Below are 15,915 nucleotides of genomic sequence, written 5' to 3' on the forward strand. Positions count from 1 at the left end.
TTAAGTAACCAATAATTTATAGGAGCGAACGTTTGATTTTTCCTATATTTATCATTATTTGATTATGTATACTTGCTTTCAAACTTTGATCTATTTTTGATAAATATTTTACACCATCTTATGTATATTGCTTAGATATTTTTAAATTTTGATTAAATGGTCCATATCTTCTTTAAAAAAATTTTTTTAAAAGAAAACCCTTAGAAGATTCACACAATCAAGATCACATGTTATCCTATGAACAGATTATAGTAATCAAATTATACTAACTATAATTAACTATTTTCATTACCTATCCGTTATCATATGAGCACTCTTATATCTCAAAATATTGAAAATCCAAATTTTGTTGGTGGGGGCAGTAAGTTCCTTCTACAATAACTAATGAACGGATTCCATTTACCATGAAAAGCAAATAATATATTTTTATAGCAAATGGTCTCTAGTCTTTGAATATAAGGGCTTTTCCCCCAAAATGAGTTAATTCTCTTAAGTTGTGGTTATCTTTATGATATTGTCAAATATCTTGTTTGGAGATATTCAAGCCATGGGGATGAATTATACCCTCATTCATCTTTGAATACCACCATCATTACACCTGAAGAACCTTCTTGCTTTCAATAGTTTAATGCTTCTACCCACTCCCAGTTCTATATAATCTACGACTGATTTCAATGGGGAGCGATTTGGGCTTAAAGACATCTTGCAATGATCCCGAATTTCCAACCAGCTAGAAAGAATTTGAAAGGGAGTCTACATAAAGATTTGAAAATGGCACTGAAGAAACTAATATGCAGGAAAAGAAATAATTCTGCATAAAACAAGATTTAGTGATCCCATCCCCAACGTGCTACCCTTTAATTTGTAATTCCCACGGGAGAGGCATTAAGTTCTGGTATCTCATTTGTAAACCGAAGTGCTCCTACATTCCAAAAGCGCTGGACAGTTCACTCATCACTTGTCAAAAGAGAGAGCGTAGTTTAGAATGGTAAGTGTCACAAACCGTGCGACACATTTCAAAAGGAAGGCAGCTGCTGAGCAGGGTGGGTTTAGTGATGGCGCAGGAATAGCAAATGGTTTGTAAATATTTATGGGGCAGCTTTACCCTAACAAGCCAAACCTTTTGTGGTCTCCATGTGTTATGATCACAGGCAGAAATAGCTTAGCACTCTTGGTGCCATTGTAAAGGAGGAAGGGCTTTCCTCTCTGAACGACCTTTGTGTTTTGAATCCAAGGTCATCAACACAGGGGGATACACATACTCATATATCAAGGAACAGTGTAATCCTGTGCATGACTCCTCAGAAGTAAATCCCATTGAGTTCAAAGGGGCTTCCTTCTAAATAAGGGGATGCAGGTCTGGGGTCTTATTTATGCTCCCAAAGAGGGAATAATAAGTTCATGCATACCGTAGCAGAGAAAATGCACCAGTTCTCATTTACACCTGGACACCTGGAAGTGTGAAAAGTAGATTGGTAGGCAACACGCACAATGTCCATCAGGACTTCATCTTAATATGAAGCAACTTGGTTTCTTGGGGTCTTATCTGTATTCAGGTTTGCTTTTGAAAACAAAAGGGAACCCCGGTTGTTACAACTATTTTTCTGAGGATATTCTGTATATCATCATCAGACGCTTACCTGCTGCTCAGCAGAGCAAGCGGCTAAGCAGAAGTGATGCAGATAAGAATAGTTTTGAACAGGAACACAGGAAAACCCTTCCCTCACAAGGCACAAATGAAAGGGAAAGGGAAAGATACCAAACTCTTCTGCTAAAATAATACACATCTGCTTTAAAAAAGAATACACACACACACTTCACCATCTTCCTTTTCCATGGAAAGGGAGAGGATGTATTCTAGATCCCCTTTAATAAAATTTTGAGCTTCTAATAAAACACTCACAGGTAGACTAAAATATTATAAGGAGGAATTAACCGAGACACACTGAGCCTCTGGGGCAGGGACAGCACAAATCAACTCTGTTTCTTTAACACAATGTTTTTTCTTAAATGAGGACCTGTAGGAAGATGTTATCTATTTGTTATAGGGGCATCTGCTAGGCCAGAATTAAAACACAGCACCCACTGTGATCACAAAATCTATAAGGGTGTGCAGTGGTACCTCGGGTTAAGAACTTAATTCGATCCGGAGCTCCGTTCTTAACCTGAAACTGTTCTTACCTGAGGTACCACTTTAGCTAATGGGGCCTCCCACTGCCGCCGTGCCACCGCCGCGCGATTTCTGTTCTCATCCTGAAGCAAAGTTCTTAACCTGAGGTACTATTTCTGGGTTAGCGGAGTCTGTAACCTGAAGCGTCTGTAACCCGAAGTACCACTGTATATATGAACCAGGCCCCCAGCTTTCCCCCTTGCAGATTAAAGTCCCAGGACAGCAAACGGAGGGCGCTTTCTGTTGTGGACTCAAAATTTTGCAAATGAACAATTGCTTAACTGGTTGGTTTTTCATTGAAACAGGAACCACCGAGTTGTAAAAGGAAACCAGTGCCTTCCTAATTGAACTGATGCTGTCCATCGATTGTCAACACTCCTATGCTACAATGCAGAGTTGTGCTGCTGTCACCAAGGATAATGGTACGACTAACAGGGCAATGCTGGTTTAAGGTGTTACTATGAAGGTGTTACCACTCTAAAGCACCTTAACAGCTTGTGACCAGTTTTCTTGCGGGGTTGCCTTACCCTAAAAAGAATCACTCAACTGCCTCAATCTGCAGAATGGGAACTGTTACAGGTGCCACATAATAACTCATTCCACACTTGTAAGGAATCGATCTTTTTTTGTAGCAGCACCTACACTGCTGCCTATCGGCATTGGGCAGGCACCTTCGCTGTACACTTCCAGTCACCTGTTCAAAACATTTTGTTTAGGCAAGTCTACCCAGATGTACAGAAGTTACATGCACTTCATTAGTTTTTAGCTACTGTTTTAACTTTCCTTTTAATATTTTTAAATAACTGTTTTTAACATTTTAAAAAAATAGTAACTTTAATGTTTTCTTTTATACTTTTATAAACTGCTCAAGGGGCTTCCTTACAACCAAGCAATATATAAATTCTGTTAATCAATCAATCAATCAATCAATCAATATCCCATTTATTTGCTTGGACACTGTGTATGTTTACACAAGCAGAATCGGAGTTGTATAGCCTCCAGAATATCTCACATTTTAAGAAAGAAGGCACATGCAGATAAATAGCTTGCAATGTCTCTCCCCACTTTCCTGTCTGTTATATCATGTTTAGGGGGGGGGAGGGGTCACCAAGGGCACATGAAAAGTGTTTTTGTGTTACACCACAATATTCTTGTTCTATAAAAATGAAACTATACCATTCCTTCCTTCCTTTCTTCTATTATAGGATTAAGGACTTAAAAGGCAAACTGGAACCCCGTATCGCAGGAGGAGGAGCTGGGGGGTGGGGTGGGGAAGAGGAGGGTGCTGAAGAAAGCCGCCACAGCAGATTCCAGAGGCAAGAAATCCTATTTCGCACTCCTTAATTCCAGTCAAAGGGCTGATAGGAATCTGCTTGCAGTAATTTGCTGCAGTTTATCCAGTTCTTTTCCTTCTGTCGGCTCTTCAGTGACAGGCTGGGTGACATGCTGTTACTCGAGTGAGGAAATTAAAATTTGATGCAATAATCCCAAAAAGGAGGATTTTATTAGGTAATGTATAAAGTTTTAGATTAGGCACTCCTGCTTGATAAAGAGATAGAAAAAAATCAGGCACGCTGCGCACCACTGATAAACAGAGAGAGAAATGTAAGTAGACAGACCAAGAACAATCGCTGAAGTCCTTTCCTGACCTTTGTTCAGCCTATTAAATCAGCATAAGAAGGAGCACCTTTCATGTATGAGAGGCCGGCATGTGCAACAGGAGCAGAAAAAGGCACACAGACCTTCAGATTTTAGCATCAGAAACCCAGTGGCAACCAATGTGGCAGGGAAGAGCCATGGAGCCACCCTGCTTACACCACCAGCAGCAGTAGGCATGGTGGTGGTGGCAAGATTGGGGCCATGTGAATACACCAGCTGGAGTGGTACCTCTGGTTGCGAACGGGATCTGTTCTGGAGGTCCGGCCGGATCCCAAGGTTTTTGCAACCGCTTCTGCGCATGCGGCAAAACACTTGCGGGTTTGCCGCTTTTGCAACCTGAAGTTTACGTTACCCAAGGGTAATGTAAGCCGAGGTGCTACTGTACTTAACAAGCTGCCTTCTATCAGACCATTGGTCCATGTAGCTCAGTAGTGTCTACACTGATTGGCAGCACCTCCCCAGGTTTTCAGGCAGGTATCTCTCCCAGTCCCACCTGAAGATGCCAGAGATTGGACATGGGACCTTCTGAAAGCAAAGCAGATGCTCTCCCACCAACCAATGGCCCTTCCCTGATTCACTACCTCCCTGCCTCGGTACCACCCAGGTAAACTGTGGTGATGCTGGAGTCAGGAGTGTGGCTCTGCTCAAGCATACTAGGAAAATCCATTTATGACAATATGCATCATTCAATGTTGGTATACTGTATACGTATACTGTATGCACTTCACCATGGCAAGTTCTCTATACAACACACGTAATGTAGTAGGTCAGGATAAAAATAGCACATCAGTGATATTAAGACATTTCTATTGCACTCGTAAGCTTAAAATACTTATGCTCATGTAGTATGTATTGAGACTACAACGTGAAAAGCGGTTCAGATAAAAATTCTCAGCAAGCTATTTCATTGCTGCTTTAAAAAAAGAAAGCACCCTCCCACTGATTATTTCTAGATAAAGGAACCAATAAAGCCTCATAATTTGAGTGAAAATTATTCATTAGTGTTTCTGGATATGTTTTACATCTGTCCACTATTCTCAGAAGCACTCAGCCAATTAGGTTGCAGAAAGTATTGGCCGGAGATACAAGCAAATCCCTTGGAGTTATGAAAGCATTCAAAGAATACTGAGAGTGAAGATAGATAAGAATAATAATTCAATGCTGTTGTTTTGGCGAGAGGTTTTTTTTTTTTTTTTTTTTGGTCAGGCTGAGAACAACAGAGGCAAATGTCAGCATGCACAAGCAATTTCATGTTCCTCTGTGCTCTCTCTATTGACTTCCCAAACAGTTCCCTAGAGAAAAAATACATGTCATTGTACATCCTCGATCCATCAGTCACACAGAGGACCTTCTCTGAACATTTACCTGTTTAACAGACTCCAAATGACAACAGAGAACATGATGTGGAAATCAGACAGTATAAACTCAGTATACCCTAAGAAGAAATAAGGCAATGCACTGGGTCAGAATTCTTATTCTCACATTAATTCCTTTAGACTAGGGCTAGCCAAAGTGACCCCCACTTGAAGTCGTTGGAGTAAGGGCCGGCGCGTCCATTTAGGCGAACTAGGCAATTGCCCAGGGCGCCAAAATGGAGGGGGCGCTGGCCAGGCTTGGGCGGGACAGGCTAGCCAGCCCGTCGCGTCCATTGGGGCTGGTGGCGTGGTGCGCCAGGGCGCCGGCCCCCCCAGGGGCGCCCCCGCGAGCCTGCCGGCATACCAGACGCCCCCTCCCCAACCTGCCCCCATGGGTGGGCGGGCGCTTGCGTGCCGGTGGCACAGCCGCTGCCGCCCATGCTGCTCCCAGGTGGGCTGTGAGCCGACCGCCCAGCCCTGTCTTTGAGCGCAGCGAGCGCGGGGAGTCGCGCGGCCCCGCCGGAGGCCTCCCCACGTCCCCACGGGCGGCCGGGTGCTTGCGGGGTGGGTGGCGGGACGGGCGAGCAGCAGCTTCACCGCTACAGCGGAGAAACTGCTGCTTGCCTCTCCACCACCCCCACCTCCCGCTACAGCAGACTTTGGCGGGGGGGCGCCAGAAGGTGGTTCGCCTAGGGCACAAGAAGCCCTAGTGGGGTTCCTGCTTGGAGTATAACTCCCCTGACCCCTGACTCTGGCTGCAGTTGATGGGAGTTCGCTTTCCCTGCTTTAGACTGCTATTTGGATCAAATTAGAAAGGGGGAAAGACAAATCAAGGTGTCTTATAAACAAACTTGAAGACTGTGTTCTTGAGAAATATTTGTATTTCACGTTAGACACAAATCCTCTCCAGGGCTCCCCTCCCCCACTACAATGTCCTGTATAAAAAAAGTCTGCTACTTGACATTAATTGTTATGTATGTTACCGAAGGTGTCAATAGAAAAGGACCATTTAGTTCCAGACACTGCTATATTGTCATTTAATTTGAGAGATATTCCTTCTACAGGCACAAGGTCATGCAGTGAAGGTGATCCAGTACATAATCTTAGATGCTAGTGGGGATTTCCATTTCTGTAATACCATATCATTCTTCTTTCCTTCTTGTTATTAATGTACTAGGCAGGATTTTTTTCTGCCTCCTCATATTGTCTCACATGTGAAGGAAAGCTTTAATATAAAATCTGGAATGATGTGTGTGCAGTTCCCACAACCATCTGTATTAATCAGTGACTTCCCTCTTCTCCAGCTACTTATCAGCCTTTTAAGTTAAGATCAAGTGCTTTATTGGTCAAATATTTAACACACCCTTTATTAAGGAAGGAAACTAATAATTTTCTGTAAGAGGTCCGGAATCGCTTATATTTACAACATCAGTGGCTGCGGTACCTTCTTCTAGCTTTCACAGTTCTGAGTTGGTACATGTTTGGATAGTGAACAAATGTTTCTGCATTATTCAGAAGTGAATACTAACAAAAATAATTACTTTGCACATATCAGCAACTGAGCCACTTGTCTCGCAATGGTTTCTCCCTAACAGAGTCCCACCCAGAATGGAGAAATCACTCTCTCTCCTGTATTTTGTAGTCCTGTACTGTATTCCAGCACCCTACAAATCTATGTTCAAATCAGACGTAAAAAAACAAAACAAAAGATGTCCCCTCCCATCTTTGAAAGTATAGCACCTAGTTTGCCTTGTTCTGATATCTGCTTCCTCTCCTCTCTGTTCCAGTTCCCACTTCCACTTCTTAATACAACAAAACTGTAGACAAAAGAAGATTCAATTGGGATTATGTGGGAAATGTTCTCAATAGCTCTCTTAATACTTAACAAGATGCCGATCTAAATCTCTTACCGGAGGAGAGTTCTCATAGATGTTTGTACTGTATGGCAGGTTGATGAAGATTGGGTCCATATCTTGCACATCTGTGATGGTGATCGCTAGATTGGCCAAAGTAGAAAGTGGTTTGGTTTTATCTTGGTCCTTAAAAATGAACAGAGGGGAAATATGGAAAGAGAATTAAATAGAAAACAATGAAAACCATTTCCCTTTAACATCTTTTCATTGCTGTCTCCTACAGCAAAGATCTAGCTGTAGAAGTGAACCTAAAAGCTGCCATATTTATTATGATTGTGATTTTTACCCACCCTTCACTCTATGGCCCCAGGGCAGGTTACAACAATTAAAACACAATGTTAAAATTCATTTAAAACAACTTACAATCTCAAAAATAAAGTGGGTCTATATGGTGTCAAAAGACAGGCCACAGACATGCATCTTCAGCATTTGCTGGAGGTGATATTATGAAGACGCCAGACACATTTCAGTGGGGAGGGAGTTCCACAATTTAAGGGCTGCCACAGAGAAGACCTTTTCCTGCCCCTGAGCTTCTGATGGTGGTAGAACAACCAAGAGGGCCCTTCTGCCAATCTTAACACCAGAAGGGGTCTGTAGGTAAGGAAGTGGTATTTCAGGTATTTGGGACCTGAGTCATTCAGGGCTTTATACATGTACATGAGAACTGGCAATCAGTGCTGCAGTTTTAAAAATGGGGTTTAAGCGAAATCTAAACAGAACTCCAGCTAGTAATCCAACTGCTGCAATTCTGGGCCAACTGAAGTTTGCAAGTCATCTTCAACAATAGCCATATGTGGAGTGCACTGCAATAATCTAGTCTGGGAGTTACTAGAGCATGGACTGCAGTGGCCAAGACATTTCTGTTCAAAAGTGCTGGAGTTGGGAAAAATCACTCATAGCCACGGCAGTGGCCTAAGACTCCAGTGAGAGGGTTAAATCCAGGAGCACCCCAAGCTGCGAACTTGCTCCTTCCAGGGAGAGTGCAACCTGCAGCCCCGCCTCTCAAACCTGAGAACTTGGGACACATAACACCTCTGTCTTTTCAGGATTCAGCTTCAATTTGTTGGCCTACATCCATCCCATTAGATAATGGTGGTGTGAATGGAAGATCTATTCTCCTTGCTGCAGATGCTTTAAGATTTGTCTAGAACAAAAGAAGCAGGAAGCCTCCTACTCACTGTAGCGTTGACCTGAAGTTGGTAGGCCTGCGTGACTTCGTAATCCAGGGCCCGGATGACTGACACAATGCCACGCCCACTGTCAATGGCAAAGAAGTTGGACGGAGGCTGGAAAGAATACAGCACACTTCCACCTGCTCCCTGGTCTGGATCTGTGGCATTCACTATGAAAATCGGAGTTCCCACTGGTGTGTTCTAGAAAGAACAACAGTTAACAAAAATTAACATTAAAAAAAATTACGCGTGCTAAGCCTCTCTAGAACCACATTTTTCATTAAAAGGAGAAAACAAAAATTAGCCATTATATTTCTGCAGTGTCTGTATGTAATATAACTGCCATATAACTATGGGTTTTTTTCACTACACCATTGAAGGAAATTCCAGAGTGCCAGTTATTCTGCCTGGCTATCTCCATAGCCACACCCACAAAGCTATATACCCTTTCTAAGACTATAACATGCTAATGGAATTTTAACCCTTACCCATGTACTCTAATGTAATTGGCCTCTTCTTCTGCTTAGCTTATTTGACGGGTTTCTCTCTGAGAAAATGTCATTTATTTGGCATGCAGAAGATTGGCAAATAGTTACTCGGGAGATGGTATCATTGTGTTTGCTGTGCTTCAGTCCTGCTCCACTACACCACTGAACTTCTCTTATGCTCACAGACATAAAAAGAAAAACACAAACTGTATAATCTGTGGAACTTTGCTATGCACAGGTTAGCATTCTAGCATAAAAGAACAAAACCATTCTTCAGTGCATAAGGAAAGATAATGCAAATGTAGGATGTTTTGGCAAGAATCTTCGGTTCAAGAAAACCCTAAACATTAGAAAAGAAAAGGTAAGAATTTGTAAGGAGCGCAACCTTATTATATCTGGTAAATGTCCAAAGGTCCATGATTCTGTTCTGCTGCTGAAGTTAAGTAGGCTTGCCCTCCATAAGCTGCATAAGTGCATTGCTCTGATGTCTTTGGAGAATGGGATATCCAGTATAAAACAAATATGTAACATAAACACAGACCATTCTGGGACCTCTTGAATAGGCAAAACTATGTCAACATCAACCAGAATGGCTCTCTTCCCTCATTGCCCGGGTTGGGGCTTTGCTGCTTTTCTCAAAACGGCAAGCAGGGCAGCCATGCAGTTGTCATCCTTGTTGGCACACTTTACTTGTAGGCAGGTAATGGCAGTAGCTTGTTGTGCATGCCTGTGTGCTGGAGAGGGGTGGGGAAATGGATGCCAGCACAGGAGTGAGTGTCACATGAGTTGATGAAACAAGTTCAGCATCCGAGGTACTGCTTTATACGCCTCCACTGAAGGGCTGCAGGGTCCTCTTGCTGGTAGCACCAGCTTTGTGAAAAACCCAGAAGACCCATGGAGGCCCACAAAGCTGCAGAACAACCTTCAGGCACCAGGCTAAAACCAAAGGCTTTGGGTCTTAACTGAACTCAGCTTAAATATGCATTGACTGGGTGTTGTTTTATTATTCTGTTTGTTGAGCAGCTGGTCTTAATCCCCCCCCCCTGTATGTTTTCTTTTTTGCTGCGTTACTGGTCTGTTAGGGTTTTTTATCTATTCTATTCTGATGCATTGATGCTTTACAGTTATCTGCTATTAGAAGCTTTGAGGTATTTATAAGATAAAGCAGAGTGTAAGTCTTTAAAACAAGCCAGACAAAATGAAATAGTGATGTATGGATGGTTCATAAAGTTTTTTTATGTCTCACTCTTGCCAGCATCAGTTCCCTTACAAAACAAAGGTCAATGTTCCAGAAATCCTTGTCTTAGACTCTGTGAAAGGATTCTGTGGAAGTGTAACAACCCTTCATGTGGATTGTTTGGACTTTATGAACAGACACAGGTGGAATAGACACTAGTACATGTATGAACTGATTACAGAATGAACTGATCTACTGGGTCTTCTGCTTTTTCCGTTGAACTTTATGAGTTATTTCCGTTGAAATCTATAATATGATACAGTGAATAGTATACTTTATTTATGCTAGAGTACAGCCGGTTACGTCTCATGCATTTATTGAGCATCAGTTCACTTGCAAATCTAGAACTTTCTGCCTGCTTAACACCAGTACCACTCCAAACATACTCTACCGGTAGCATCATTTTAAAGCTAGTTTGTTTCTAACAAAATGTATGAACTCTACTCATTCTCTGAGAAGAGCTTAATTACTTTTGTCATGCTTTACCCTATCTGAGAGTTAAGACTCCAACCATTATAAATTAACTATTAACATGGAGGAAGGGAGGCATTACAAATAGTGGCAGACTCAGATGAGGTCTTGGGTACATTGTTCACCATAAGAATAGCAATAATATTCAGAAGGATAAAGCTGCTCTTGGTTAATACACATAGTCTTCTTTTTGACATGCAAATCTGCTCTGGTCACCAGTGATTATCAGCCTGGCTGGCTGCAAAAGTGAAGAGTTGGATTTCAGCATCATTGTGTTTCATACAAAAGGCCTTAATGTCAGGCTTTGAAGAGAATTTGTTCTCTAACCCCCAGGCAGTTCAGACTAAGCGCTGGGGTCACAAATGTCATACGGGTTTGGTCCTTATTTTTTCATACCAGTAGATGAGAGAGCATCTTACAGCAAAGATTTTTCTCACTTTTAAACTGTAAGGTCAATTGATCATCTCCTATTTGACCAGATTTCCCTTTTGGTTTTGGCCTTAGAGGGGAAAATATATAAGAACAAGGCTTGAAACATAAACTTTTTAAATTTAAGCTGTACAAGAGAGAGTCTTTTGCATTTGTACAGTGTTTATTAAAAATGATATGCTGCTTAAAACCAACAAACCAACAAACCTCTAAGAGGTGTACATAAAACAATATAAAACACTCTACTGTATATTTTGGAAAGTGGCTTGTCCGTTTGGACGCCTCTAGAGATATTGCCATCAAACTTGGGGGTGGCCGTCTTTGTCAATGCTTTGCACACTGGCCACCATTCTGAATCAAGATGGCAGACCAAAACATGACTTTGGCGCAACTTCACTCGTTTTTTGGCATAGGTTTGCATGTATAGGGTCCCGGGTTCAATCCCCAGCAGCACCAGAGCTGAGCTAGAGATAGCTATGTGAGAGTACTCAGAGTTGCAGTTTCATAGCTTCTTGCAGGGGGGAGGCTTTTGGGGGATATAATGAGCCACAGCACCCACAAACACTCCCTCATTGACGTTACTGTCAGGATCAAATCCTTAGCCAGGGGTCTGCAACCTTTAAGACCAAAAGAGCCACTTGGACCCGTTTGCGAAGGGAAAAAAAAAACTGGGAGCCGCAAAACCATTGCGACATTTAAAACAAATATAACACTGCATTTTATTTTTAAAAATCCGATTTAAATTTTAAAAAATCCGATTTAAATAAAAAAAATCCGATTTAAATTTTAAAAAAATCCATTTTTTTTTTTTAAAAAAAATCATTCATTTTTATCCACCCTGGGGACCACTACCAGGTCACAGCCTGATCCAAGGTGGGTTGCAACAGCATACAAATATTTGATTTGTTGTTTTTTTTTTTAAAAAAAAATGAGTCCTCAACTGCACACTTGTGTTAAATGTTTGTCCCATGTCTTATTGAAGACTGCTGGCTTTTACAATAATCTTAGTGTCTTTTACCCTTAATATTCCAGACCAGAGGCTATGTTCACCTCTTCCAACCTCCTCTCTTGCTAAATAAAGCACAGAATTGCACCAGAGAAGCCTGTGATGTTTGTGCTGACTTGCATACAGGTGGCTGTAGTAGTTCGTAGTGTTCAAACCTTTTTAGGGGAGTTCCCTGTCCCCTTAATGACAATGGCGATAGATTTTGCACATGAACAGAGATCCAAGTTAGGACTCCTCTCTTCCACGCCAACAGGTGCTTTGTCAAGGCTCCCCTAACACACACTCAGGACAGAGGAAAAACTGCAAAACGTCCTGGCCTTGCTCCGGGGCGGAGAGAGACGCGCGCCCGCGAGAGTGCGGTCTGAGGCTGCGAGCGGAACCAGGAGTGAAGGAGGCAGTGGCAGGGAAACAGGCGCCGCTTCCTCAACCATTTTTAAAAAGAGGGCTTCCCCCCTCGCCCGCCACCCGCCGCCCCTGGCCCAGCCCGCAGCTGCCTGCCTCGTCGTCGCCTTGACGCAGCAGCCAGCAGCCTTCCAAGAGGAACCGTGGCCAGCCCTCCCCCGCGGTCCCACGACCCAGCCGAGGAGTCCTGGCCTCCAGTGCCCGTGCAGGGACGCGTCTGAAGGCCCCCTTCCTGCCCCCATCCCGTCCCGCCTCCCAGCTGCCTCTGGATGCCGTGGGGTCCCACATACCCGCCGACCCTGGAGCTCCCCTGTCCGCCCCAAGGCCGCCTCCCACACTAGGAAGACTCCCGGAGCTGGGCAGGGTTGGTCCCGCCAGGCAGGCTCGGGGGGCGGCCTCTCCCATGGGCGCCTGCTTCGGAGGCGGAGGCGGGGTCTTCAAAGTTCCCCCTCCTGCTCGCCCAGCTCCATCTCTTCCCGAAGGAGCGTGCGCGCCTCAGGCGCGCTCCCCGCCAGAGCCCTCGGCTGAGCTGCACCACCTCTACTGCGTCCCCACCGCCTCCGAGCCCCGCTGCCCCGCTGCTCAAGGCCAGGTGATCCTGGGTACGCCCCTGAGCAGCGCCCTCAGCCTCCAGAGGGCGGGCCGCCGGCCAGCTGGAGGGCGGTCGCTGCCAGCTGGAGAAGTGGGCGGTCGTATCCGTCCCGGAGCCGCGGCAGCTGTGTAAAAGAGCCGCATGTGGCTCCAGAGCCGCAGGTTGCTGACCCCCGCCTTAGGCATATTCACCACTGAAGCTGCCCTGACCACAGTCAATGAAAAGGACTGCTCATGTAAAAACTCTGGATCACACAACCTGACTGATTAGTTACAACTGTTAACTTGACAAAAGATAGCGATGTCAATGGAAAACGTGTCAATAACAAGTGCCTACATTTGTAATATTTGCTTTTCGAATAACAAGAAAATTGCTTTCCCCTACAATGAAAACATACTTACCGGTAACTCTTTCACGGGTATTCACTTCTTAGTGCGTCTTTTACATACCCTGCTGTAGCTCAAAACCTATGTCAGACACCATGTAACTGAGACAAAATCTGTACTGGCATTTACATTTTTTTGCACAGTATTTATCACTGTAAATGTCTTTAGACTGACAATGTTTGCACTTAACAGTGGAAAATTCAATGTAGTCTTGCCAGAATGACTTGAGTCAACACTAGAAACATGCAAATGTACACAACGCCTCACTGAAAAATTAAATGTCCAAATATACTTTAAATGTTGTAGATAACCAGAGGGATAATTAAGCACCTTATAATCCTCACAGTATTTATTTTCTAAGTGATGATCTGCAATGTTTAAAGTATATTATAAAGCCCCATTCTTAGTGAGGAACCTTCTACTATGAACTTGATATGGGCCAATGGCCGTAATAAATTTTACTACTACTACTTCTACTATGAAACCCCAGGTAACTTCATGCTGAACATTTTGGAAATAGAACAGAGCCACGTTCAAACTAAAGAGAATTGCAGGATACTCAGGGAGCCCCATTGCATTTACTCTGAACTTCCCTTACACAAAAAGGGGTACATTTTCCCCAAAATGTGTTTTTCATCCTCCTCTGTGACTATCTTCGTATGTTCTGGTTAGAGCTCATGTGAGATGGATTCTTTCTTTAAACAGTTATTCTGAGACAGACACTGGCATGGAGCTGTCAGCAGCTACTGCCACACTAACCTAAAGCAACACCCTGGGCCACTCTCTCAGTCCATCTCCTATCAGCCCCACAAAATGTAACTGAGGGAAACAGGATAAGAGGCTGCTCTGAGACATCATTCCCTCTAATAAGAAACACACACACCAGGGACACAGTGAAACATTTAGTTGCATGTCCCATTTTTATCTGCCTGCAGCCAATAATCAAATCCATTAACTCTGCAAACATGTTAATGGCAAGAATGCGGTCCCAAGAACCATCTGAGACTTGGTGGGGCAATCCCATGCGTTAAGTTATTGCAACCTTGTTCACCCTTGAAGTGGGGGGGGGGGGCAGATGTTCAAATGCTTAATTTTTGCATCATCATCATCATCACCATCACCATCAATAAATACATAATGCACCTCACCTTGCTGCATTCCATCAAAGAACTTCTCTTCCTAGACTATGTTCCTAGACCAGGCTAAGGAAAAAAGTGTTTCACTTGTGGGGCACGTGAGGGGGCTCAGCTCCCCTCATCCAAGGGTACAGATTGTAAATAGTGGAAACCTCCCCAACTTTTGATAAGAATGTAGTACATGAAGAGGACTGACATTTTTCAGAAAAGTGAAAATCCAGAAACAAAAGTTTTTTTTGTGTTTTTTTTGGCCAAAGTTGTTCAGCTATTTTTAAGGAAATGTGCCAAAATCTAGACTTATTCCGACATAGGTTGACATACACCTGGATTTTCCAAGACATTTGAGCAGTTTCCACCACCCGGACATTGCTTCCGACTGCAGTATTCCAGCTACGTCCGGAAAATGCTGGGCGTGTGGCAACCCTAACGTGAAGGTACTTAATCCATAGGGACTCTTCTCCAAGTGTCACCTCAGTAAATACAGTGGTACCTCGGGTTACAAACACCTCAGGTTACAAACGCTTCAGGTTACAAACTCCGTTAACCTGGAAGAGTTACCTCGAGCTGAGAACTTTGCCCCAGGATGAGAAGGGAAATTGTGTGCTGGCGGCGCAGTGGCAGCAAGAGGCCCCATTAGCGAAAGCACGCCTCTAGTTAAGAACAGTTTCAGGTTAAGAACGGACCTCCAGAACGAATTAAGTTCGTAGCTAGAGGTACCACTGTAGATGGAGTGTCATGTGTTGCCATCTTTTAGCTTCTCAGAGCCTCAGCACAAGAAAGGGGGCTTGGGGCTCCCAGGGACAGAGAGAGCTCCAAGTGGCTGTCTGCTCCTGCCTTCCCTTCCCTGCTGCTGGTCCCATCCCATAACTGGAAGTCGTTTTGGCTTCTACAGGAAGCACTGGGAGGTTATTAATTATGTGGTCAGAGCAGAGACTATCCCATCTGCTTTCTTTCATACAGCTCTGAAGAACTGTGAATTGGACAGATTATGTGCCAGGGACCCAAGTCCTTCCTGGGTATGCTGAATAACCTGACATAGGGAGACCTCCAAGTACTGCCTTGGTATTCTGGAGCAGGAAGCCCTGCTCTAACTGATGTGAAATATATCAGGGATTTACAAGAGAGGATTGAATCCAGCAAACCTCTACCACGAATAAATTGGACTTCAAGAGCACAGCAAGACAGCTACTGTACAGAAGCTATGTCAGTGTATAGAAACATTAGGCAGGCAGGCACAATAAAGACGCCGCTCAAAGAATAAACCTCTGAGCAGAACAGATCTGCACTGTGCCTTTAAGAGCTCTCCACCGTATCAAAATCATTTCACGGGCCACGAGCTGCAGAACACCTAGAACGTGACTCATTCCAACAGTCTCAACCAACTGGCCTAATGCCAAATGCCCATCTGTGTGAAGGAGAGATAGCCTATATCACGCAAGTTGACTCTTCTGTAATGGGATAAGCACTGGATGATAATAAAATTGAGGGCATAAGGAGGG

General features: G+C 43.8%; 1 protein-coding gene across 1 annotated transcript in view; it reads right to left on the bottom strand.

Annotated features, from left to right (window-relative positions):
- CDH23 (cadherin related 23) overlaps positions 1-15,915 on the bottom strand; it is a 364,543-nt gene that overhangs the window by 235,708 nt on the left and 112,920 nt on the right. The window contains 2 exon segments of the mRNA XM_033149078.1: positions 7,095-7,223; positions 8,276-8,470. Of these exon segments, the coding sequence (XP_033004969.1) occupies positions 7,095-7,223; positions 8,276-8,470 (324 nt within the window).

This window comes from Lacerta agilis, chromosome 5, assembly GCF_009819535.1.
Source record: "Lacerta agilis isolate rLacAgi1 chromosome 5, rLacAgi1.pri, whole genome shotgun sequence".
Taxonomy (NCBI): Eukaryota; Metazoa; Chordata; class Lepidosauria; order Squamata; family Lacertidae; genus Lacerta; species Lacerta agilis.